A 25023-nucleotide genomic window follows, 5' to 3' on the forward strand; every position below is an offset into this window, starting at 1 on the left:
TTTACAGAATAATAAAATACTCAAGTAGAAAAAAAAGTAAAAATCTTGCAAAGTTAAGAAATTAGTTTTGGATTGGGAAACACCTATTAAATTGCTTTATATAACATTGCAATCTATAAAATAATAATTAGGGCTCAAAAGTTATCAAACAATATTATGGTGCATCTTATCCATTCTTATAAATGTCAATTATTTTTTACAAAAAGAGCTATGTCACCATTTTTTTCCTCCAATAATTATGCTTTTAAAAGTCTTATGAGATTAATGATGCGAATATTAATGAAAATTAATTTTTGAATTGCAACCAACATATATTATCACACTTATTTCACACTTATAACATCCAACACATACCCACAGCAAAAGAAGAGAGAGCAAATACTTGCACAAGACAAAAAACAGAGCAAGCCAAAAAAACCTAATGCAAACAAAATGTAGACAATTTAGCTGGGCATGCCTGGTACACATAACTAAATCACAATTTCTCTGGTAAACTTGACATTGATCAAAAGATAGATTAGCCAAATTTATCTAAAGATGATTATGATGCGGTTTTGAAATTTTTAAGTAATAAAAATGTTTGAATGCAGGCATAATCAATAACCTCCAATGCCTACTGTGGTTAGATATTATGTATATTCTCATCAAGATAGATTTGTCGATAAAACCTGATTCATAGCTATAAATGCTTCTTCCTGATAGAGTAATGGCTAAATGGCATGTTAAACAGAATTCTTTTCATATTATGGAATTAACTGTGCAACTATTAATATTTCATCTGAAACATTAGCAGCTGTAATTATGACAAAAAAAATCAATTACACACTTCGAGGGATATTTTAGGAAAAGGAAAAATGAGTGAACAGGAAACACATACTTGTCATTTCATTAAAGCAGAATAATGACTTTGTTTCATTTTGGAACAATTTTCCCAAGGCTCAAGACTGATTTCTCCCTATAATCTCTGCAATGACCTTAACTTTTACGTGTGCTGGTTTAGAGTAGGAATATAAAATATGTATTCACAATGTCCTTCTAACCAAAATTGAGTCTGTACTTAACCACTGATGTATTTAGTAAAATTTAGTTAAACTTTACAATCCTCATTTGTCGTGTCATATAACTTAATTACTGAAGATTCTTAACTATGAACACAAAATAATTTTCAGACGATTTAATAGTACTCTGCTGTCCCAATTAACAAGAAAGCATATGCCATACATGTTAATTAGTTAAATGGGTAATGTCAAAAAAATTATCAAAAAAATCCACTAGAAAATTGGGTAATTATAAACCATTTTTATTGAACACTAATGGTTAAGAATACGCATTAAGGGTACAAATTAGGAAAACCTCCCACAGATCTACTACGCAACTCATTAGATATTTAACCAGCTCAAGGTAGTACACAGCCAATATTTAATGAAACAGTAAATACGAGGGTCATCCGGAAAGTAGTACCCGTTCGTGCCGCATGAAGTGCTGATGACGCGAGTAGCCGCTGGACGAGGTCAGATAGCTTCAGTGGCTTGTCTGCCTTCTCTGAGCCAAGTTGCGTGACGCTAGCATTGCCTGTGTTGTTTCTGTGATTGTTTACAATGTTTAAAAAAATTGAGAACGCCGCCAGTTGTGAAGTGAGGGCAGTGATTAAATTCCTCAATGCAAGAAACGTTCGCCCATGTGATATTCATCGCCAATTAAAGGAGGTGTATGGAGACAATGTAATGGACGAGTCGTCTGTTCGGCGGTGGTGTCGCAACTTCAACATGGGGAGGGGGAACACACACGACGATGAGCGTTCGGGAGACCGTCTGTCATTACAGACCAACTGGTGAGCTCAGTTGACGAATTCGTGAGGAACGATCGGCGCGTCACAATTGATGACATCTGTGAGCATTTTCCCAATGTTTCTCGAACAATTGTTCATGAAATTGTTAAACACCATCTGCATTATGCAAAAATTTGTGCAAGATGGGTCCCTCGCGTATCCCAATGAGCTGGCGGCGAAGGACTATGCAGCAGGAATACAGAAACTTGTCACACGTTATGACAAATGCCTTAATTTGCTTGGAGATTATGTTGAGAAGTAGTTTAAAGTATCCTCTTTCAAATAAAATTTTTTATGTTTGTTAATATTTACTTTTGTGTCTTTATTTCACGAACGGGTACTACTTTCCGGATGACCCTCGTACATAGCGCTTCCAAAGACTACCAACAGGGTAGTGAAGAACATAAATGTAAAAAGAGGTTGGTTCATGAGTATAACCATTCAAAATTAACTGTCATACCTAGACATTCTATTGTAAGTTTTCAGGATCTTATGATAAAATTATTCTCGAGAATAAATAAAAACCAACACTGCAATTTCCATGACATGGCAAAATGAGAGGCTATGTTCCCATGAGATCAATTTGGAATGAGTGGAGGGGAATAACTTATAGTCCCGGCAAATGATACTTTGAATGACTGGAAAATTGATATTGTTCCTTGTACTTGCAACACCAAATGCAGTTTTACAACATTATGACGTATTTTCAGCTTTTAAATATTGGCAAGGAAAATTAAAACCCTTTCAATTTGATTAATTATCATACCCATAAAAGCAATCGCCATTTCATTATTTTCGTGATAATGTTGTATTTTACAAAAAATTCCACTGTTTGGCAAACCAATAGCTTTCCAGAATGATATTAAACATTCACTAGATCAAATTCTATTCCTGTACACTTAAATTCTGATTCTTGGCCATTTTCAACAAAGAAAAACACTGAAAAAATTGTGCAAATGTTAGTTTCCTATGCTAGACAATGGATGAGAGTTAAACAGAAAATTAATAAGTGATAAACATGTATTATAAACACAGCAGTATACGTAAGATATGATTAACAAACACCAAATGAAATTTTTTGTTGCCGAGTACATGAGAGAAGAACACATAATACAAAAGATAATAAAATCTACACTAATACTTAATTAAAATGCAATAGTTTCAAGCTTAATAACTTAGGCAAAATCTATAGAGGAAAATATTTCTAGTCAAGTGTGGCAACAAACTACTGCCAAAGTATTCAAAATTAGGGAAAAGGGAGTATGATAATTTCCTTTGATCTGCTTGGGTTGAACGAGCAGGGTTAGAATGAATTTGAACATTTTTAGACATCAATATGGATATGTTTCAAATAAGTTTCACAGCCAAATTATTATATTTTTTTAACGTATTCAATGAGGGCATATTTGGTTTAATATTTTGTAACAATTAAATCCTAATGTACATAATGGCAATCCTATTATCCTAATTAATTGATATTTGATAAAATATCACACTGTAACAAAATTCATGACAAACGCTTCAATCCTCATATCTTGGCATTATCATGACCCAATATAAAACTAAGTTTCGGAGAAATTTATCTTCTTCCTTTCCTCTAAATATTTCCAATTCTTGACGGAAAGAAGCTGAGTGATAGCAGCTAATTCACAATCACTTACAACATCACATAAATTTAGTTCACTAGGAATAATAGAGCTTCTTAATAATGTCTAATTCACATATAGTGAGGTCAGGAAACTCAAAACTTCCATATGATGATTCAGATAGGTGTGGTTGCCTTTTCTTTAAACAATTTGTTCATCCTTTACAAATACCCTCAGGGTACACAGGCATCTTTCATTGTAAAACCACTTATCTTTTAAATTAATCCCTCAGATTTAAATAGCAATAATTTATTTATCATATGTTTTAGGAAAACAAATCTCTTTCCTGTTATTTCCTTAGATACTGATAATACATACATAGATCTATTAGCATTATTTCTTGGAGTGCTTACATCTGTCAAGCAGCAAAAAATGTGCCCTGCAACTCTGAAACAAAAAAGTAAGCACACATAAATGATTCCTTGATGTCCATCTGATTGGCTACAATTAATTTAACTGCAATGTCTTTAGAAACAGTTTTGAATGTCCCAGTTGACTCATATGCTTCATGGTATAATACTTTCCGAATTATTATTGTGCCACTAAGTACAGCTTCATTTCATTATTTTTCATACGTACTCCAGATATGGAATTTTCTCACAATGCATATTACTGTTAGTCTTATGCTTACGGTCCTTTTACAAGACAAATATATTTAGCTTTATTGTTCGTTTTCTATATATTTTGTCTGAAGGGATGCATTTCATTCTTCAAAATTTATTTCAATATACTCTTCAAGCAATACTGCCATATATATCAAAAGAATATTTTTCTTCCCATTTATTTCATACACTCTCACTCTTTGTCATTACTGGCCAAAACCCTCTGGTAAGTATTCAGTCAATCAAAAATGGCATTTATTTTCCTTTTCCTAGCAGGTTATTTTATGATTGACTCACCAAATGCTATGCTCTGTCATAAGTGAGGACTTCAATTGATGGACTTAGAACTATTCCAGATCATTTTTCTTCAATCTGAATGAATCTTTCGTAAGAGTCTCTTCAATGGAGAAATATATTATAGACTTATGGCTGAGGGGCAAGCCAGTGGATTGATTTCCTTGAAAGAGTTGTAATTTTATAATGGTACTTTGGCCATGTCCAAGTATATTTAATTACTCACTTATGCTGTTGAAAATTCCTCGGCACAAAAATGCAACACTCCACCTTCTGGCATATTCCATAAAGTAATTGTTATGGAACCTGTACTTAATTTTGAATATCAGTACCTATTTAAATTAATAAAGGTGGTACAAAAAACAACAATCTTGTTATGTCAAAATTGTACCGTGCAGCAGCCTGAAAATCAGTCCTCATCGGAGAAATAAAGCATTATCGGATGACAAGTTGCTCAAAGACTCATGTAGCAACACCATCAGTTTGAGCACAGCAATAACATGAATCAGATGCTTTAAGTGATGTGAACACCAACTTCTCATGATTTCATCCAAGTGCGGTACACAACTGCATAGCTCTTTCCTTTTTCATGATCATTTGCTTTCTCTTTCTGGAGCTTCAGACTTAAAAATGTAGCGCAAATTTGTTCTCCTGGAACTGAATGCTGCCAACATTAGCCTTCAATTTCTCATAAGCTGAAATCAATGAAGTTTTCTTGCCACTTTCTTCTGTGAAATGTCAACTTTCACTGCACAAGAAGTTCAAAATTTCTTCAACAATTCACTCCACATATTTACCATATGTGCATTTCTTCAAAATCATGAAATGTTTAAAGGTGAATAGGTTGACTTACATTAACCACTGATAAAAATTATCTTGCCCTCAGCGTATTAACGGCCTGATAGAGCAAAAAATCAGGTTCAGAAGGGCATGCTCTGACTTCCTGAGCTGCAAGGCTTTGGGAAGGTTTGTACCTTGATCATTTTGCTCTTCCGGGATATCCTGATGCTCCTTAGAATCAGTAGCCTGGGTATCCAATGCTATTGCATCCGTCACCAAAGCACAGGTTTCTTGCAGACTCTCGTGATTATGAACCGATGTTTTTTGCAATAAAGCCAAAATTTTGGCCTTTCTTTCTTCTGGTAACTTACACATATCTAAAAAGAATAAAAAGATAAATTGAAGTCACCACACTGGTAAACTTAGTTTAGGAGAATAGTGTCTTTATGAAAAAATAACAGGAATTCTTTGCAGGTTCATTCTTGCAGTATGATTTCCAACCAATTTGATAACAATTTTCAATTAAGGTTTGACAGCACTCGAAATAAAAATTTGACAGATACTGATGTCTCCAATAATGATGCTCAAATATCCTCTTACCTGGTGTATAACTAGTCATTATGTGTAACACCTTATGTACCATTAATGCTGTAAATACAGGTGTAGCAAGCCATCTGGTTCCATTTGGAACAGTAAAATGGTTATGACAATCAAAGATTGAGAAAAACATATGTATCAATACTGAGTTTCATTAGATATCAACAACAATTTTGCTAAAAAGGAAATTTATTAAGTTACTAGTTTCTCGGGTAAATGTTATCAGTCAAATGCATAAATACAATATAAATATTCGATTTGGAAACAACAAAAAAATGTCTGATACCACTTTTCCATTAGGCAAAATCTTGTGACTGTAGTACATATTGTGTTAAGGCCACTTTAACTTCTAAGGTCGATTGCCTAAGTCAGAAATACAATAACAGAGCAATATATATTCAAGGGTGAAGAGGAATAACTGTTTAGCTTTAAAAATATCTCACATTAGGGGGTCAACCTATGGCGAAAGAAATTTATTCAACCAATGACGAACTTTCTCCATTGCAAGAAAACCTCTACAAGGTGGTATCAAAGATAATCTGAACATTGCTGAAGGACAATAAGAATGAGAACCTACCAGTTACGATGTGTCAATCCTAAGCAAAGGACTTGAACACCAAAATGAGGATTACTGGTAGAGATCTTAGCATAATTTCAGCACAACTAGCACATATAACATGAGAAAATAAATCACAGGAAAGTACCAAAGATAATTTTTCTTTGAATTTTCAATCCAATCGATACAGGCCAAAAATAATCTTTAATCATCAAGGAGCACACAGAAAAGAAATTAGTTGTGTGTGAATGCCAAAAAATTCCTCAAAAACTTATGAAAATTAAAATGAAGTTTAATACAATTAATCCAATTTGACTTCAAAATCCATTAAGGAACATAGTATGGCTTGTTTCTGGATGTTTTCAATGTATTGCAGTGAAAATGTTATTTTAATAGACCCAACACTATTTACTAAAGAAAGAAGGTACAAAACAGGAGATTCATGAGTACCTTCTTTCTTCTTTTTCCTAAGGTACCATTACTCAATCACATGTGAACTTAAATATGATACAAGGAATTGGATGCAAGACACCAGGATTATCTTTAGACCAAGCTTTTAGATAACCAAAGTGAATGTGCATTTATGAAATGTACACATAGGCAGTTTGTGGATTATCATTAATTAGCTGACTTTATAATGACTAATATTGTTTCATAACAACTTTTACTAACAAAAAAGATAGCAGTACAGGTTAAGTACAAATGAATACTGATGAAAGTCAATCATATCTATAAAAAATTAAATACAAGGACCAACTTTAAATTGAAAAATTGTAAAGACAGCTGTATACATGAAATAAGATGACCAACCAGTCAACTGAAGATATTATTATTACATGTATATTACAGAAGTCTTCAAATGGACTCTAAAAAGTTACTCTTTCCACTGAGATGTTATGTTCACTCATTTTGTCTCAAATGGATACTATATAGCACTGTAATCATGAGTAACATTTTTTCCTAGTTTGTATCCTAATGTAGCTTCATATTTTAGCAATTAAGTTCCAATGCATAGAATAATAAAATATATTATTGAAAAATGCTGCTGTGGCGATTCTGTAAGGATAATTTACTCTTAACCATTTTCTTAACAAGTTGCTTCAAGAATAAGTATCATACAAAATTTCAAGAGAAAAAAAGGCTTGTACGCTATATGAGTAAAAACAGCTACGAGAAGGGTTGGCATCATTATAGAGGGACTATCATGGATGAGGAGCTAAAATGTTTAGCCTGAATTTGAAAATGCTTAACAAAGTTTCTCAGGATAAAAATGAAATTCTGTCTAATTTTGGTGGTCTTCTAGTTATTTGAAGTGGAGGATTGCCATTTTCACAGGTTTTTAATGAATTTTGTGAAATTATCTTATGAAATACTCATGAGGATTGATACCACTACAGCATAATACATGGATATTGCTCTTTCAAATTTTACCTTTCAGAGGAGAGGGAAAGATCAATTCAGAGCATTCTGAAGTACTGATTTACTAGGTTTATACACTTCTAAATTGTTCTCAATCCCCAATTCCCTAAATGCCATTTCAAAATCTCCTTATCGTCAATACACAATTTTCTTTGAAGATCCTTAAGTACCTCATCATTTTTTATTATTATACTCCTTAAAAATTTTCACCTATAAATTTTGGTCATCAGAGTTTTCGTGAAAGAAATTAACTCTTTAAAAGACCAAAATATTATAACACATAATTGTTATTCTATGAATCTTAATTACCACTCGCGGAAGAATTCGGAAAAAAGCATGAAAATGAATGCCTAACCACAGGCAGGAAATGGTGCATGGTAGACTTCTGTCCACTGGTTTATGCCCACAAAATCAGCACAACTTATGTTTTTGCGGTAGCTATTGAAACAGTGCCTCCTTTCAGTTGTTTTTTTCTTCAGTTGCTCTTGATTCTGTTCAAGTGGGTCTAGAAGATTGTTCTGCTTCTTAAGCTTTGGTGATATTCTTAACACTTTCAGAAGAGAAACCCTCAATTTAGCTAGCACTACACAAGAACTTATGTATTTCCTTTTAGAGTTCTTCAAGGTAGTCCATGCACCTTATATCAGTCCAAATTATGATCAATGCTTTTTTTGATAGGTTTCCTCCATCAGTGATTTATATTAATGTAATACAGTTGCAGTGAATTATACTGTGATTGCAATGTATTTATAAAAGAACAATGAAATACCGTACAGCTAATGTATAAACGTACCAAAAAAGCAAAGAAAACTGGTAAACAAAATAAATATTAAGTCCATTAAAATTCATTTTTTCATCACTGCCATATTAATCTAGCCTGGTACATTTTATCCAGTCACAAAATTATTTACATGCATTTCACCACAAATTGTTTATTGGTTGGCATTCATGCTAGAGTAAAGAAGTTTTGATAAAATGATATGAATTTTTATAGGATCAGTATGTATTGCAATATGACTTTGGAATTCAGAGTCCCCCCAAAATGAAAAGGTGACTACGACAAACATGGAACGTCCAATTTACGTGTAGTATTTATTTTGCTTCACAGAATAAGCACTGCACATTCCCATCAAGGCAGTTATGATATGGGGACAACCATTTTATCCTTCTTAAACATAACAGTTTACGGTTTAACTTAGTGGAATTCCTTCACGATGAGGATAAAAAAGTAACTTAGCACTTCCACATAAAGATTTAATACTTCATGACCATGATTTTGATGATGCCCAGCATCGAAACCATGTTCATGAAGTACTAAATCTTAATGTGGAAGTGCAAAAGTTCTTTTTTACTCTTATTTTATCCTTCTTTGTCAGTCACAAGAGATGTCTTGGCATCAAGCTCCAGATGAACATCATTATTTTGCTTTTCTTCCTTCCACTCTGTACCTTCAGGAGAGAGCACCAATAGAGCCCAAGGAAAAAATTTAACACTTACAGTCCCAGAATCCACAGAGAAGCAATGAGATTTAATGCACCTTGCATTTCATATCAATACTGGGAAGCATTTCAGGGGGTGACTCTAAAGGATTCAACTCGCAAGTCGGTACATGACATTGTTAAAATTTTTTGTTTTTTACTCCTCTTTTGTGGGAGATTGAAACCTACTACCACCTCCCCTACCTCAAGAGGCTGCCAATTCTTCCTCTGCCACCCACCCTCCCTCTTCCCTCTGAGAGCTGGACTTTAAGGGCAGAGTGACCTTGACTTCTATCAATCTAATCCAATGACCCGTAAAAAATTAAGGTGAGAATGAAATCCTTGTACCCAGATAGTAAATTTTAAGATTGGCACAAGTCTGCAACGAGCCCTCTTATACTCACCTTGAGTGAGGAGCCCTGCTTTAAGTTTGTTGAGCAACAGCACAGCATATCGAAAGCAAAAACAAAATTTTTAATAGCTCTAGCAATGCTAGGTTGAGGTGCTGAACCAATTTTTATGAAATCGGATACTACTTCACATATATTACTGACCTAGAAAAAGTTCCTTTTGGGAACAGTGGAGTGTTTTTCTGAAAAATTACATCAAAGAAGCCTTAAGCCTTTTTGAAGTATATATGTAACTTTACAGTATGCAAAAACTAAAGAGCATGCAATACATTGGGGAAATTTTCAAATAAATGCTAAGCCTGTGGGTTATGGGATCAGATCTTTACTTTGAATTTCACCTAAGACATAAGTCAATTCATCCACGCTAAAAAACAAGCAAAGTTCTACACTTACAGCTAAGGATCGCTCTCGGCTCTGAATTATGAGATATTTTGAATTAAGCAGTGTTAAATTAACAAGGTTTTCCTATATCAAACAAAAATCAAGGACTATACCATCAAATAGTAGCATATTCTAATGACAATCAGCAAATTTCAATGAACCCACAGACTTCATTCCTAGTTCCCCATTAGCAGCACTCCAGAATGCTCTTTTGATCCAATTATTCTTTTTCGACAATTTTCCACTCTTGATAATACTAATTTTCATCTTTGATTTGACATTTGACCACTCTTCTAGTTGGTAACGCCAAGAGCCCCTAGCACAAATTTTGCATTCTAATTCTTCACAAGAATGTTTCCCTATCCTTTATGGGTAGCTTTATGTCACAGAATTCAATGATAAAAAGAATGGTTATACCTTAACCATTATTTTGCCTCTTCACTTGGTTAAGTTGGGTGTAGAATGAAAAACAAGACATAAAAGGGGGCATCCAATGTTGCAGAAAAGAACATGAAGTATCAGTTCAGCAGTATATTTATTTTAAAAGCAATTCATTGTTTGAATGAGCCAGTTGTAAAATAAAACCACACAAAAAAGGCATTTTTAAGAACTGCTCCTTAAAAATTTTAGGCGACTGACCTGAATAAAGGAGACTAAAAGCCCATTTAGGTTCTGATTTAGATGATTTTCAGGTGCTTTGTTGATCCTAGGATAAATAATTCCTCAACATAGTTGCACTAATATCCCATGAATAAATGCATGCATTGAAAGACCAAAAACTTGTCTCACAAAAGAATAGGCCCACTAGTGGTTTGCTTAATCTTTAAATAATTCAGAAAACACTCGCAATCTAACGATATTCATTTATTTTCCAAGTAAAGGTCCTGTCACAGTTTCCGACAAAAACAACCATGGCGCCTGCAGAAGGTGAATATGTGCATGTGGTGGTTAAGAACCTAAAATATAACTCTTTAAATTTTTTAAAAATCTTAAGGGCATATCTGGCAGCCTGTTTGCCCCTGGGATCCCAATAAACCACTCCTATCTAGTCCACCGGTGTCAAAAGGGCTGAACCACCAGATTTCACAACACCCATTACCGAAGGTACATGAGCCTATGACTTTTGGGGTAGCAGGCAACATGTTGCCACCCCATAAACACAGCTGGCTACAAAAGTTAATGTGGAGACCTCTACTTTCGCTAAAACTTCTTCATGATTATCAGTTAATCAAAAACTGAAACTATATAAACAAATTTTCAATGATGCTTTACTACATGGAGCTAACATTAGTTTCCCCTGCATCAAAGATACCATGAAAGAGTTATGGCTCCGAATGGGAAGGCTGTCATTATTTTTTAACTATCTAAACTGTGCCCTTTTTAAGTGCAGAAGAGAATACTAATAAGTAACATTGCATAATAAACCAATTTCATCTGAAATCATGGATGAAGTTTAGAGTTTTGATATTTAAAATCAGACGGTAAATAATATGTTTTTAATAATAATGAAGACACATTAATTCATAACAATTTGCAAAGATATGAATGTTAATTCAATTGGTCTTCATACAAAATCCAACAGCCAATGCGATTTTTTACATAAACCAATAACATTACATATGATAATTAAAACTAATAAGGGAATATTCATGCAATGTGAATATTAAATTTAATGTTTTCTAAAAGAATGGAAATGTAAAGTACAAATATCAAAATACAATTACCTTACCAATATACTGCATTCTATTATTCATTTGTAACAATTAAAAAATATTTAACTCAACAGAAGGGATTTAATCAACATTTCAAAAGATAACACAAAAAAATTATTCATGCACATGCAATGCAGAAGTTAACAAAATGGAGTGCTTAAGTCTAGTTGCAGCAACAGTCATTCAGTCAGGACGCTCCAAGGAAGATATTTCAGGCATACAGACATCTCAATTCTTCTAATGCCCAGTAATTCCACTGTTTATCATTAGTAACCAAAAATACTGGATACGTAAGTCACATGAAAGCTGTCACTTTGATAAGTGATAAGATGAAATTTCTAAAAATTAATTGATTTGATGATGGGTGAACAAAACTAAAACTTTCCAACCATGTGCATGCCTTACAAGGATTGACAATTAAGATTAACTAAACAACAATTGAATAAACTCTATGATTACTAATTATAGTAGTAGTGTGTCACAATTAATGTTAAGTGTGGTAATATGTAATGATTCTCTGAATTAGGAATGATGATGAAAACATTGAAAAACTGCTGAGCTACTATTTTGAGGAGCCAATTCTTGGATCAAGGGGAACATGACAACTCATGGCTTATCAGAAATTATATTATGATATATGAGTGAAGAATATAAATAGACATGGGCACATATATGAATAATTACACTAATACCCAGTTACATTGACTTTTTCAGCATTTCATCTTTCTCATTAACTGAAAAGAATGGTGTTTGAATGGCTGTGCAACAAAAACTCAACTTGCTCATTCAGAATAATAATATACTACGGAAATGTTTTTTACTTTAATGTTTGTCATTTCATTAAAAATCTACATTAACTCTTAATCCCAAGGGTCACATTGTGACGCTAAATTCCTTGTGAAAACCTGAGTACAAAACATCCCATTCAACAATGCATCTGAAGGTGAACATTTGGTAACACTGGTCTTAGATTAAAACTGTTCCATGGTTAATCACAAGTACTCTAAAAAAGAGATTCTGCCAAATATTGCAGATATTCATAACAAATGGAATCATAAAACATGAATTTGCAAAATAAATTTACATTCACTCATGAACAAAGGGAAATCATCAAAAATTGTGCATGCGAATAACTAGAGAAAACTTAATACAAGTACTCAATACTTGTAGGTAGGTAGCATTTCTTTTGGTGGAGTAGGACCACCATTTTTTAACCAAAAAAATTTCATCAGCAAGCAGAATGGCACATAACTACATATTCTTATCTCCTTCCAGAAATCCCACACAACAATGTCTATTTTTCGTTCTTCATTTAGCAAAACCTAACAATTCCTATACAAAATTGAATTATCTGCTGAAGATGAGATATTTAATGTTCATTTGACTTCATAAACAAAATAATGAGATAGGAACGCTAAATATACATTTAATTTATTATAGCAACGCATACTATTGATTAATATAGGCTACTCACACAACTTAATGAATATAGAGAGGTAGTGACTTTTTGTATTTCGATTTGCAATTATATCATTTAATGTTTAAGTCGTTAAAATTATGTTTAAGGTCTTGGAAAACAGAAATGAGTTCTAACTATGTGATGTACTAGAATTCAATAATCTAATCCACCAACTCCAGAATACCTTAATTTGAAGGTAATTTTGATGGTTCAACATTAGAAAAACTTTTATCTTTCTTCAAATCCACAAATAAATTGTTCATTCATTATTTCCAATTAAATTAATATAACTTGTGTTGTCACATTTCTACCTACATAAAAACACTTCATCGCCAAATCGAAAATTCTCTCCTTCAGTAACATTCTGATTATCTCTACATCACTGGAAAAACTCATTCACAAATACAGGGAGTTCATCCAAATGTTCACCTTTTTTTGAATACCAGAAAATAACACATGGAATACTAAATCAACCACTTCTATGAATTAATATATGATTACGCACCCATAGTATTATATAAATTGCAATGCCATGACAATGATAAGGGTTTTAAATTAGGTAAATACTCAAATATTCAATAGAAAATTGAAAAATAGATTCTGGAAAAAAGTGGATTCATCCCATTCTTAGTGATAAATGAACCCATAAAATTTCCAATAATGCATTCGTTCTCAATTTTGCAATTTAGCCCGCACTATTACAGAATACAATGGCAGCTAGTATCAATTAATAACACTTTACAAAAAAACAGTAGAAAATCTAACTTTCTCTAAAACAATTGTCTTGTATTACAATTATTTTTCCACAATTATTTTTATTTTTCAGCTGAAAACACACGAAGTATAGATATTTTGTTTACCATGGACAAGTAAAATCCTAAAATGAGAGCTGATGTAACATGAACTAGAAAGTGAATATTATACATTCCCATTCACTACAGTTCCTTTGATTCTATAATCTAGTGTTGCCACATTGGATAATTAAATGCCTGGAGCTTTAAAGTCTATTACAATACAAAGAGACTGATTGTTGCAATCACAGACCTCCTTTTCTCACTTTTTTCAGGGACACTAAGGGCCACACAACATCCAAAATATGCATCATGCTTCATTCGCTTCGCCAATATGTCTGTGGCTGGCCAGTCCCAATAGTCTTGGTGTTCTGTCATAACAACATTGTTCTCAGGTAGTGGTACCAACTGATAACAATGGCAATTTCTATTCTCTGATTATCTGCAAAAACTTCTCCATATGGCTTTTCCTTTATCTTCATTCTTCTTTTTTCTCAACTTCCTTGGCTTTTCTCCTACCTGAATCCTTTCCTCCATAAACACCATTTAATACACCAATTCCAACAATATTATGAATCGCAGTAAAGTAAAAGAGGTTGACTGATGCAAGGGGAATTATTAAATTAAACATTAATTGTAGGCATTGATATCAAGTGAGATTGAGAAAGTTGAGAGAAAGGTATGAAATATAATGTAATATTTCCTATCAATCTAGTAGTACTGACTGGTTTCAATGAGGTTGCATTATTATCAAAGTACAAAAGATTTTATATGTGATTAATGGTGGTGGTATTGTTTATTTGATATTATATATATCATTAGTTGCTTCAATATAAAAAGTAACAAAAATTGGACAGGTCACCGCTGGCATTAAAATACATAATTGTATATCATGAAGTACGGTAATTACATTTTTTCAACCAAATGAGTTCTCCGGTCTTTCGTCAAAATATATTGTATACACAGTTGCTTCAAGAGTATTTTTTAAATATAATTTTTAGGTATTAAAATGTTGACAAAAGTGGGGTGTGTAATTTGGAACTACAAATTTTTAAAATGTAAAATGAAAACTACATAGGATGAACTTTCATGGAACATTTTTCCGTAACATCTGCAGCTCCTTAATTATGCTGGGCCATTCCACCAAATCCATCTTTAATCCTCTTCTGTTTGCTAAGATTCCAGAATTCCTCTTTTAATGTGTTTAACCAATGCCATCATCTCTTTCCTCACATTCTAAAATATTAATTTATGTGCTTTTCCATCTTTTACCTGATGATTTTCTAGCTCCACATACTCAGGGAGGTCAAACACACCAATTTTACATTTAAAATAGTATAATATGACTGACCAGAACTCCCTAATATGCTATGGCATTAATAGTTATTAGGTAGTCTACCATTTAGGCAGGTTTTTGAAAGAAAGAGACCAAATTATAGCATCTATAAATTTTTAACTTGGTTAGTAAGCTATAAATCACTAAAACAAGAGAAAAAACAATACCACAAAATATTTCAGAACTGTTTCCCCAGCCTTTATCTCAGTTTTCCCTTTCTTAGTTTTCAGAATCAGAACACTGGCAACCTGTCTGAAGGTACACCTAGTATAATATTTGGTAAAAAGGTTTTTGGCTTATTATTTTCTTCTTTGCTACTAATTCAGCAGTCAGTTACCCTTAGTTCATTATTTTTTTCAGCATAGACTGCTTACAACTACTTCATACATCTATAATTGACAACTATTTACTCAGATCACGAACAGATGGGTTTATTATTTTCATCATTAATATTAATAATATAATTTCCTAAGGTTAATGTTTAATATGAGTACCTATTAAGATCTTTGTGTCCAAAATAAACAAAAATAATTGCTGTACTAACAACATACCTAATATAACTTCATGATCCACGCCCTACGAATATTTCCAAAAAAAAATATAGTGCACCATTTGACATATTTGATACTATTAATTTTCAACCTAGTGAAACCAAAACATGACTTTAAAAAACTTTGCATATCAAAGTAATAATTTTTAAATTCTTCATAAGAGTAACTTTATGTATCTACGCCAATGTCAGTGCCTCCACCAGTTGTGGTGGAAGCACCGGCATTCGTGTGGATACATAAGGAACTGTCAAACAGGGGTCCAGTCTAGCAGCAATCCGCAAACTGTAAATACCCACAGTTAACTGACATTGGTCACTTTGCTTTTCCAAGATCTCTCATTACTTTTCCCACCAAAAATCACCCCACTTCAGCCACCTGCATTGGCGGCAAAAAACCATTCTACTTATTTTTGGGAAAGACCCTGTATTGTAAAATAGGAGTATTAAAATAAAATCAATCAATTTAAAGTAAAAATGGCCATTGGGCTTTCTCAATGTGCATATATTTCTCATGATATGCTTGAGCTTCTCTTCTGCTTTTTTGTGCAAAGGTACACCACCTTTTTAAGACCAAAAACAATCAACAAAAGACATATGAAGCCATATGCTGAGTTAAACTAGGGGTTTGGACTTTGGCTATTGAGTCAAGCACTCAAATTCAACGATGGTTACAAAGAAATATCAAATGCACGAAATAATCGGATACTTCGTATTTTACTGAATTATCATAATTCTGCATCAACAGTAAGTAAATGCTATCAAAAAGTACATGAAATAATTAGATGCCATCAAGATGAGATAAATGTAACAATCATGGTGTATATTGCAATAATAGTGGTGGTGATTCATATTCAAGGACTAATCAAAATATTCAAGTAATTATTCACACTTTACTGTAAATGTGTTTCCAAAAATACTTATTGATGCAAGCTCACGGAAAAATTCTCTGAAGATTTTGTGAGAACAATAATACCATTATACAATGAAACCCATTGAAATTGAGAGAAAGATCAGCCTGAGATACAGCTGGATTTGGGTAGTTTTTCTACCAAAGGGCCACTCATTGCTAACAAAAGGATATTGTACATATGAAACCTTTGCGATGATGTGACAGTATTACAAGATGAGAAGCAACGTGTGACTTTAAAATGTAAATGGAAAAGTTTATTACTGATTTTCAAAATACCTGAAGATCGCACTGTTTTGCCGAAAAGAAAATAGAACTATTTCAAAAATTTAGAAACATTTTGAAAAGCATTACCATACACTAGTTAGGTACTAACTAAACACAGGGTACTCTTGAACCTCATGGTAACAGTAGTTCTATTTTATTCCATAATCAACAGCGGAAATCTGGAATTTTCATTTAAAATGCCATGGAAGACTGCAGCGCTATCAATTCTATCCTGGAGTATGTCAATTTCCAGGTCTTGGGAGTTTGATGACTCAAACTATTTGATGACTCTCAAATTCTTTTGATTTCGGGCAGTACTAAAGAATGAATGCCTTACACACGATTCCTACTATAAATCCCTCATGTGTCAACAAAAAAGTATGACTTCAGAAAAACCTAGGAGAACAGTGGGGAAATCCAGTTACACTAGACAACTGTAATGACAGAAAGATAATTGCCACAACAAATAACAGCATTCAGACATGTTACTGCTGAATTATACACGAATGCCGAACTTCAGTGGATTTGAAGAGGAAAGTGTAATTGGTGAACTTTTGGAAGTGGGTCATAACTTAGAATTAAATGTCAAAGCAAGAGATTTTGTTAAATTATTACAGACACAAGGAAATTTAGAAATGAATATGGAACTGAAAGATCAAAATAACAAAAGCAAAATTTCTGAGAAGACGAAACTCCAAATACATGGAAATCATTGCACACGAAAAAGCTGGTGGAATGCTTAACCAGATAACACTAGCAGGTTTAGCAGTGCAGTAGCAGTTGATAGGCATAGGTTTTTCAGAGAATAGGAGTAGACAGAAACCTATGGCATCAGCATTAACCTACTCTTAAAATAAGAACAAAGGAATTCACATTTTAACTCAAGGACATTGAAGTTGAGTCTGTCTTCCATCTAATTTCATTTTCAGATGGATGTCGTCCAGCATATTCCACTTTGAAGAGCTCTCTGCATGAGTAGAAACCAGGGTACCTCAGAAAAATTATGCCACCAATAGAATTTGAACTTGAGGCCCCAGGGTATAAAGACAAGATATTAGCCAAAACATCAACTTAATCTCCTTAGAAATATTGGAGCCAAACTCTGCTTGATAGATTGTAGCCAGGAGAGGCAAAAGGATCAATCAATCAATGCCTCCCCACAATTTTATCCAAAATTTGGGGCTTCAAATATGCTACTGAATAACTTGTTAGATCCACCAAAACTTCTCAACAGAACCAGGGTTTGCATCAAGAATTTGTTGACACAAATCATTAAAACAACTATTCTCACTAGCTGTGTGAAAGACGACATTTTCATTTTGAGGATTCTGATGATTTCAGCAGATATACCTTTCCACTTCAAGCATCTTCAGCTCCTGCTTTGTCTGGGCTTTCAAATATCCATCACACAGTGAATGACTGGCTAACGACTTTCACTGGTATTGATTTTTGAAGTAACATCACTTTTCACATGGACTACTCTTATAATGTCAGATTAAGGTTAACTATCCGAAATACAATAGAATCTACATTTCACATTTCAGCTGGGGATCATAAACATCGGTTTAACATAAATTCAAGATTATTTTTTATGATGTTAAATGAGCTGTAGCTGTCATACATATACACAGTTAGAAAAGTATTGGTAAATACTTTAAGGATTGGTACATAATGCAATTTTAAGCACTTTTTCATTCTGGTTCGCAAGTCCCAAACTCCTAAGCTATGGCACACAAAAATCAAATAAATATATCGGTATCGGTGGAAATTTAAATTTTCTTTCGAATGATACCAATCATGTAGCCGTGACATGCATAGCAAAACATTAATATGAAATAATATTGATAAATCTTTTTCAGCCAACTCTTAACAGTTGCAGCACAATTTAATAGATTAAGTAATTAATTGTCACAAATAATGGAATTCATGCCGAGGAACACAAGCGAAATCTCCGAAATAGGAATGTTACCCAATCCAATTTTGCCAAGCACCTATAGGATATGGACCATAACAAAGACTTTGTTCTGGAAATACTTCACCTAGAGGAAAACGGGACTAAAATGGACATGCTGGAACAGTTAAAAGTAAAAAGTATATTACTGGACATTTGACGTAGTTAACGAAGACGTCTTTGTAAGATAGTCACCTCTTTTGGAAGGTTTATTGTTCATCAACAGAGTGCATTCATAAACTCTTTGTCTTCCCCTTTCCCACCGCAAATTCCCTTCCATAGCCCACCTACCCTCCTAGTAAAAGTATATATATTTCCTGGAGATGAATGAGATTTTATACTTGGTGTTGTTGCATGATCAGATATAAAAATGATGCATGCTATGCATCAAAACCAGTATAGTTTAATAAAGTTTTTTGTGTGAAAAAAATACTAAGTTTATTTACTCAGGGATGAAACAAATTTAAAAAGATTACTAAATATTGTATTTTTTAAACAATTATGTTAAAAAACTTTAATATGATGTAAATATTTGTTCAGCAAAAATAGTTCTTGGAAATCTCCATTGTCCTATCATTAAAATTCAATCTAAAAATTAATAACAGTAATATTTAGTTCATGAATACAACCACTACAGTGGGCTTGTCCAAACCACGAAGAGTGCAAATCTAGATTGGTCGGAGACATCTTTTCCTCCTACACTATTCATGTTATTGGAATATTAATGGTATCATTGGAAAATAAAGTTGATTTGCTAGGCATTTTTCAGCAAAAAAACTTTTTCATCTCACTAATTGAAAAAGACATTATGGAAAAATTACATTTGATCAAAAGATTTCAGAGAGTTTCAGGTAAAATATTTGGGGCACCAACCATGACATTTCATTGAAGACATACATTGAGTTAAATAACATTAAAAGATTAATACCATTGATTATAATGAGTAAGGAGACAATGATGCAGCTTTTCGGTCCATAACAAACTTTTTCATTCAATTTTTGATTTGCCACAACTCCATAGATAGTTTTCGACACATTGATCAGAGAGAAGAAGTGCTCAAAATTGCATTATCTACCTGACCTCAGAAGTATTCACCATAACTTTTCTAACATCAACTAGAGGCATTCATTGACAATAATTCTTTGTCATTACAACTTTCACCTTGAAAGTGATCATAAAATCATTTCTGCAATCACAACAAATTGAAACAATAATCAAATGACAAATGAATACAAATTCTATTTCATGTAAAAATACACATATGAATGGCAAAGTAATTTCAACTTTCAAAGTCTCATAACTTGATAAAAAAGAAGGAAACAGTATTCTTTAAAATATATGCAATAAGTACATATTTCACAAAGAGGATTTTTTACAGTATGCACCTAGTCATTGTTAAGCCATTATTTTAGAAAAAGTGCATCTTATATGCTATCAAATATATTAAATTTTGGTATCTTTTTTATATTTTATCCAGCCCATGGCTGCAGAATGACTCGATATTTATGGTTTTTTCAGGTTAGAATTTTTCTGGTACCAAGCAAATCACTCATTATTATCCCATACAGATGAGGAAAAATACAAGTACTTGCACATTCTCTTCCTCAATTTAACCAAGAAAAAGTGTTCAAAGATAATTCAGTCTACTTTGCTAACAATAAGGAAAGGCACTTCAAAATATACAGTATAAAATGATGACACTTGCAGAGACAAGATATTAAAAAACTTTTCGCTGTCATGAATTATGCATGCATTTCAGCAATTTAGTTGGAATAGGGTAGTTGATATAGAGAATGCATTTATTTTAAGCATTTGATCAAGACAGAAAATGCAAATTAATGTATTCTTAAAGTGAATCAATTTGCCCATAAATGTTTCATGTACAAACAATCGTAGCATTGCTTTATCTAGTTATTTCCTGCAGAAATGTAAGGATATAAATAACAATATTGAATTGATGAATTTTAAAAGAGCATGCCATAATTAGTAGCAAATGAATGGAATGATACCGCATTATTAAAAAAATAGCACATTCAGAATATGCTGATATTTCATTGTTGTTTTCTAACATAAAAATAATTCGAAGCTTCCCCCAGAGAGAAATTATTTTAACGTAAAACTGTTAAACCAAATTGATCTAACCTCAAATGATAAATCCATGAGTACATATTTAATAAGTTGGGACTGCTCATTCACCAGATTTAAGTAATATTTTTCATAAAATCACAATACAACTAATGAAGCTTCTACTGTATCTATCGCTGCTTTTTTACTCCAAATGAAAAACTAAAACTATTGCTTACCAGTACATGGATGATTAAAATTAAATTTACTGGAAAAGTACAGGAATATCTTTTTCATTAATAATTGCTCACCTCCTAAAGCTGTTTATAATTCATATGGTAATATCAATTACCAGGGGAATACTAAGAATGATAAAATAACAATAAATAACTAAATAATAGAATAGCAAAAGTAAAACAATCTATGCTACCAATACAAGGATTATGGTGGCTACATGGAGATTTTTACATATTTATTTAGTCCGTTCAACCAACCCAAATGCTAATAACTATTTATTCTCATTGTTTATCACAGTTTCAATTGGTTTTCATCACATATTAGAGCTATGCCTTTTCCATGTCGTCAGACTTTTTCCAGGTCACTGATACCAGAACTCTTATAGTAGGAAATGTAAAAAATGTTAACCACTAATAGAGGAGGTAGAACCATATATTTGAATTACACAGATATTTGGACATCTCAATGTAATAATGAATATTTCCCCTTAAATGTACATTTATCGCCAACTGACATCTGAGTTTAATTGAAATGACTGGATGTGCCAAAGCTCATTTGCCAAAAAGGTTCACATTATGAAGCTAGTTTCCCTTCTAAAAAATTGAACGCCTACACTTACTTGAATTAAATTCTCTCCTCTCTAAAGTGAGATTAAATTCTGTCCTCTTAATGACATGAAATGCTTGCATAATTACACCAGCTTTTCTCAGACTGTCAAAGCGATGATGAGGTTGTTTAAAATATTTAATGCCTCCTTTGTTTTTGGAATACACAACAATTTTACACTAGTTCTACTCTCAATGTTTGGTCTGATCAACAATTTGCAATTTTTTCATTTCCATTACTCATTCTTTCCCATTAACCTTATCACAGGCACACAGAAATACTTGTGATCAATCTTTTCTAGCACTATCACTTTTTCATGCAATGTTACTACAGTTCATTCTTTTTTTCACTTTAACTTTTATTTTTTATCCTATGCAGGAAACTAAAACTTAATCCAAACAATGAAATGCCAGCCTTTCAAAAACACAGCTTTCATGTAATTGCTTAGCTAAGGGGTATATTCAACCATTAGTAGAGATTTTCACAGATTAAGTAAGAAATTATTTCATTGTCATATCATATTGATAATTTTCAACTATTAACCCCAAGCTAATCATCATCAATTGAGGAATTTATACTTTCTCAGCCAAAGATTCCATTGTGCGCCTAACTCATAGGCAAAATAGAAATATGCCAAATAATTTTTCCTTACTCTTTGCTCTAATGCATTTGATACTATTTAATGTAACAATGAAATTTAAAAAAATGCAATAAGGCATCATTTAGTGAAATGAATTCCAGCCATGCAATTCTTTTGAAAAAAATTCTCAATATTAATTTTTGTGCAAAAATGCATATCCATAAGATTTCTCCACAGTTCTTTAATCTAGAAGATAAAAATTTGGCCTTAAATGAGCCTAAGGTGATAAACCATGGTTGACATGGGAAATCTATGTATAAAAAATATTTATTTGAAATATTCCAGTTCTTTAGAATTTTGGATATACAGTCTTCTCTTCTAACATTATATTGTTTATGCTGATTCACTTGCTTCACAATATTGTTGAATTCAATCTCTATCAACGTTGTTAAACCAAATATAACTACCTAAAACAGTTTTGGGAACTTAATTCAAGCAAACTGTAACATTGGTAAAAATACATATAATTTACATGTACCTCACTGTACAGTGTACAAGCAGAAATAAATGAAATTATTTTGTGCCACTGCCTAATTAGCCAAAAGAAACTAATAGCACACTAAAATCTCCAGTTGGAATGCAAATTTATCAGTTTTAACAATAGTTGGATGCCTGAGGGCATGTATGGTTTATTGATAAAAATAAAATCTTAAATACGAGATAATACATGTAGTATCTTAAATATTTGAAATTGGGATGATGACCTGCCGGTGAGTGCCCACATACATGGCCCATGTCACCTTCACTAAGGTAATAATGCTGCTCCTATTTAATAGCACAACTATATTTCTAGGATTCCAGTTCTCTTTAACTTTTCCAGTTTTCCAAGAAAAAATTCCACATTTTTTCAGGTTAAATTTCAGGGATAATGATTTGCCATGTTGGAAAATTAGCACTTCTATGAGTATGAATTATTAGTGTATGCACTGTTGCAGTGAAGTCACAAAATAATGATTTCTAAATACATGTTCTGAAATACTCATGACATGGTGCTTTGTTTTAACTTCAGTTTAACAACTATACAGTTTACAAAAATGTCCAGTAGATCACATTATTGACACTAATTTAAAGATATCACTCAAAAAAATATCATACCTTCCAGTAGCTTCAATGGACTACTCTGATTTTTTCTACACTTTTTAAAGTTGAAGCAATCAAATACAACCTTAAGGATCCTAAAGAATCCTAACCCCATTCTCATCTCTTGTGTAAAAACTCTCAATCAGGTAATATTAACAAAATTGATTCCTTAAATTTTGTAAATGGGAACTTATGCAGCAAAGAAATTATTTCATCATCATATTATATTGATAATTTTAATCTATGCTAATTCACAGGCGTGAAAAACCATTCCTAGGGAATTTTAACAGAATGAATTTAATATCATTCTCCAGCTTGTTTGTTTGCTCATTCATTCATTTATATCACTTAAATATTTTCTACAAATTTTCAATTTCAATAATTATGAGTATCACCAGAAAATTATACCTAACACGGTTAACTCAATTGTGTTCTAATATCACATAATAAATTCATTCCTAATGATGGGCAGCATGGATTTCTTCCTCTAGCTAAATTGGCATATAATAATCTAAATTATGCATAAGGTCTCAGATTCAATAACCTGATTCATATGCAGCATAAAAATCATGAAAATAAATTTAATACTTGATCAAAGTAGGCTCATACCTTCACAATATCTCATAATACTGATAGGAAATTTTCAAAAGAAAATACTTCAAATAATTCAAATATGACACACATCCATTGCTACAGGATTAAGTACAACCACTCAAAAGAATTGGGTTTACCTGACATGTAATAAAATGTATTTTGTGATTTTATCTTATGAAAAGAACTGCTGGAAGCCCCATAATACTCTCTCAGTGTTTCTGTGATATGTAAACACTACAACAGTAGTTTATCAACTTCTCAACTATGTGAATAACTAAAAATTATTCTATGCTCACAAATATAAATATAACACCATTTTTCCATAGTTAGAAACCTGCTTAGGTGACCATGTATTCAACATCAGCAGCAAATATATGACAATAGCTTCTTGTTTAAAATTTGACTACCTTCATGCAGAGATGAAACTCATATCCAAACCTCTCATTTGATTCATTGACAACAAATAGAGAATGTTGAATGTTAAGAATTTTTACCTTGTACTCCCAGACCACTACTTGAAGCTCCTGATACTCCAGGCTCCTCCATCATGCTATTTCCTCCTCCATCACCAACATCACTACTACTGCCATGTGTAGGTGTCTGCAAAATAAAAGGATAACAAATGAAAACTTCGGAAAAAAACCCATGTCACTTAATAATAAAAAGGAATTAGGAATGCTGAGCGCAATATTCATTGTAAAGACCACATGTTAAGTCATTGTGGTATCTATGCATTCACCAAAATTTAATGAAAAATATACATAAATCTATACCAGGAAGGGACAAAAATGTTCTCATTAAAACCTAAGAGAGCAATAGCAAATAAGTCGATATTTTT

At 32.6% G+C, this 25023-nt stretch overlaps 1 protein-coding gene across 3 annotated transcripts in view; it reads right to left on the bottom strand.

Annotated features, from left to right (window-relative positions):
* BtbVII (BTB-protein-VII) overlaps positions 1 to 25023 on the bottom strand; it is a 57199-nt gene that overhangs the window by 15311 nt on the left and 16865 nt on the right. For 2 of the 3 annotated variants that reach the window (XM_071586626.1, XM_071586628.1), the window contains exon 5: positions 24680 to 24785. In XM_071586626.1, coding sequence (XP_071442727.1) covers positions 24680 to 24785 — 106 coding nt within the window. Of the gene's footprint in view, positions 1 to 5344; positions 5528 to 24679; positions 24786 to 25023 lie in introns of all 3 variants that reach the window. The other variant, XM_071586625.1, reaches the window with a different exon arrangement.

This window comes from Hetaerina americana, unplaced genomic scaffold (genome assembly GCF_022747635.1).
Source record: "Hetaerina americana unplaced genomic scaffold, ioHetAmer1.1.p SCAF_24, whole genome shotgun sequence".
NCBI classification, from domain to species: domain Eukaryota; kingdom Metazoa; phylum Arthropoda; class Insecta; order Odonata; family Calopterygidae; genus Hetaerina; species Hetaerina americana.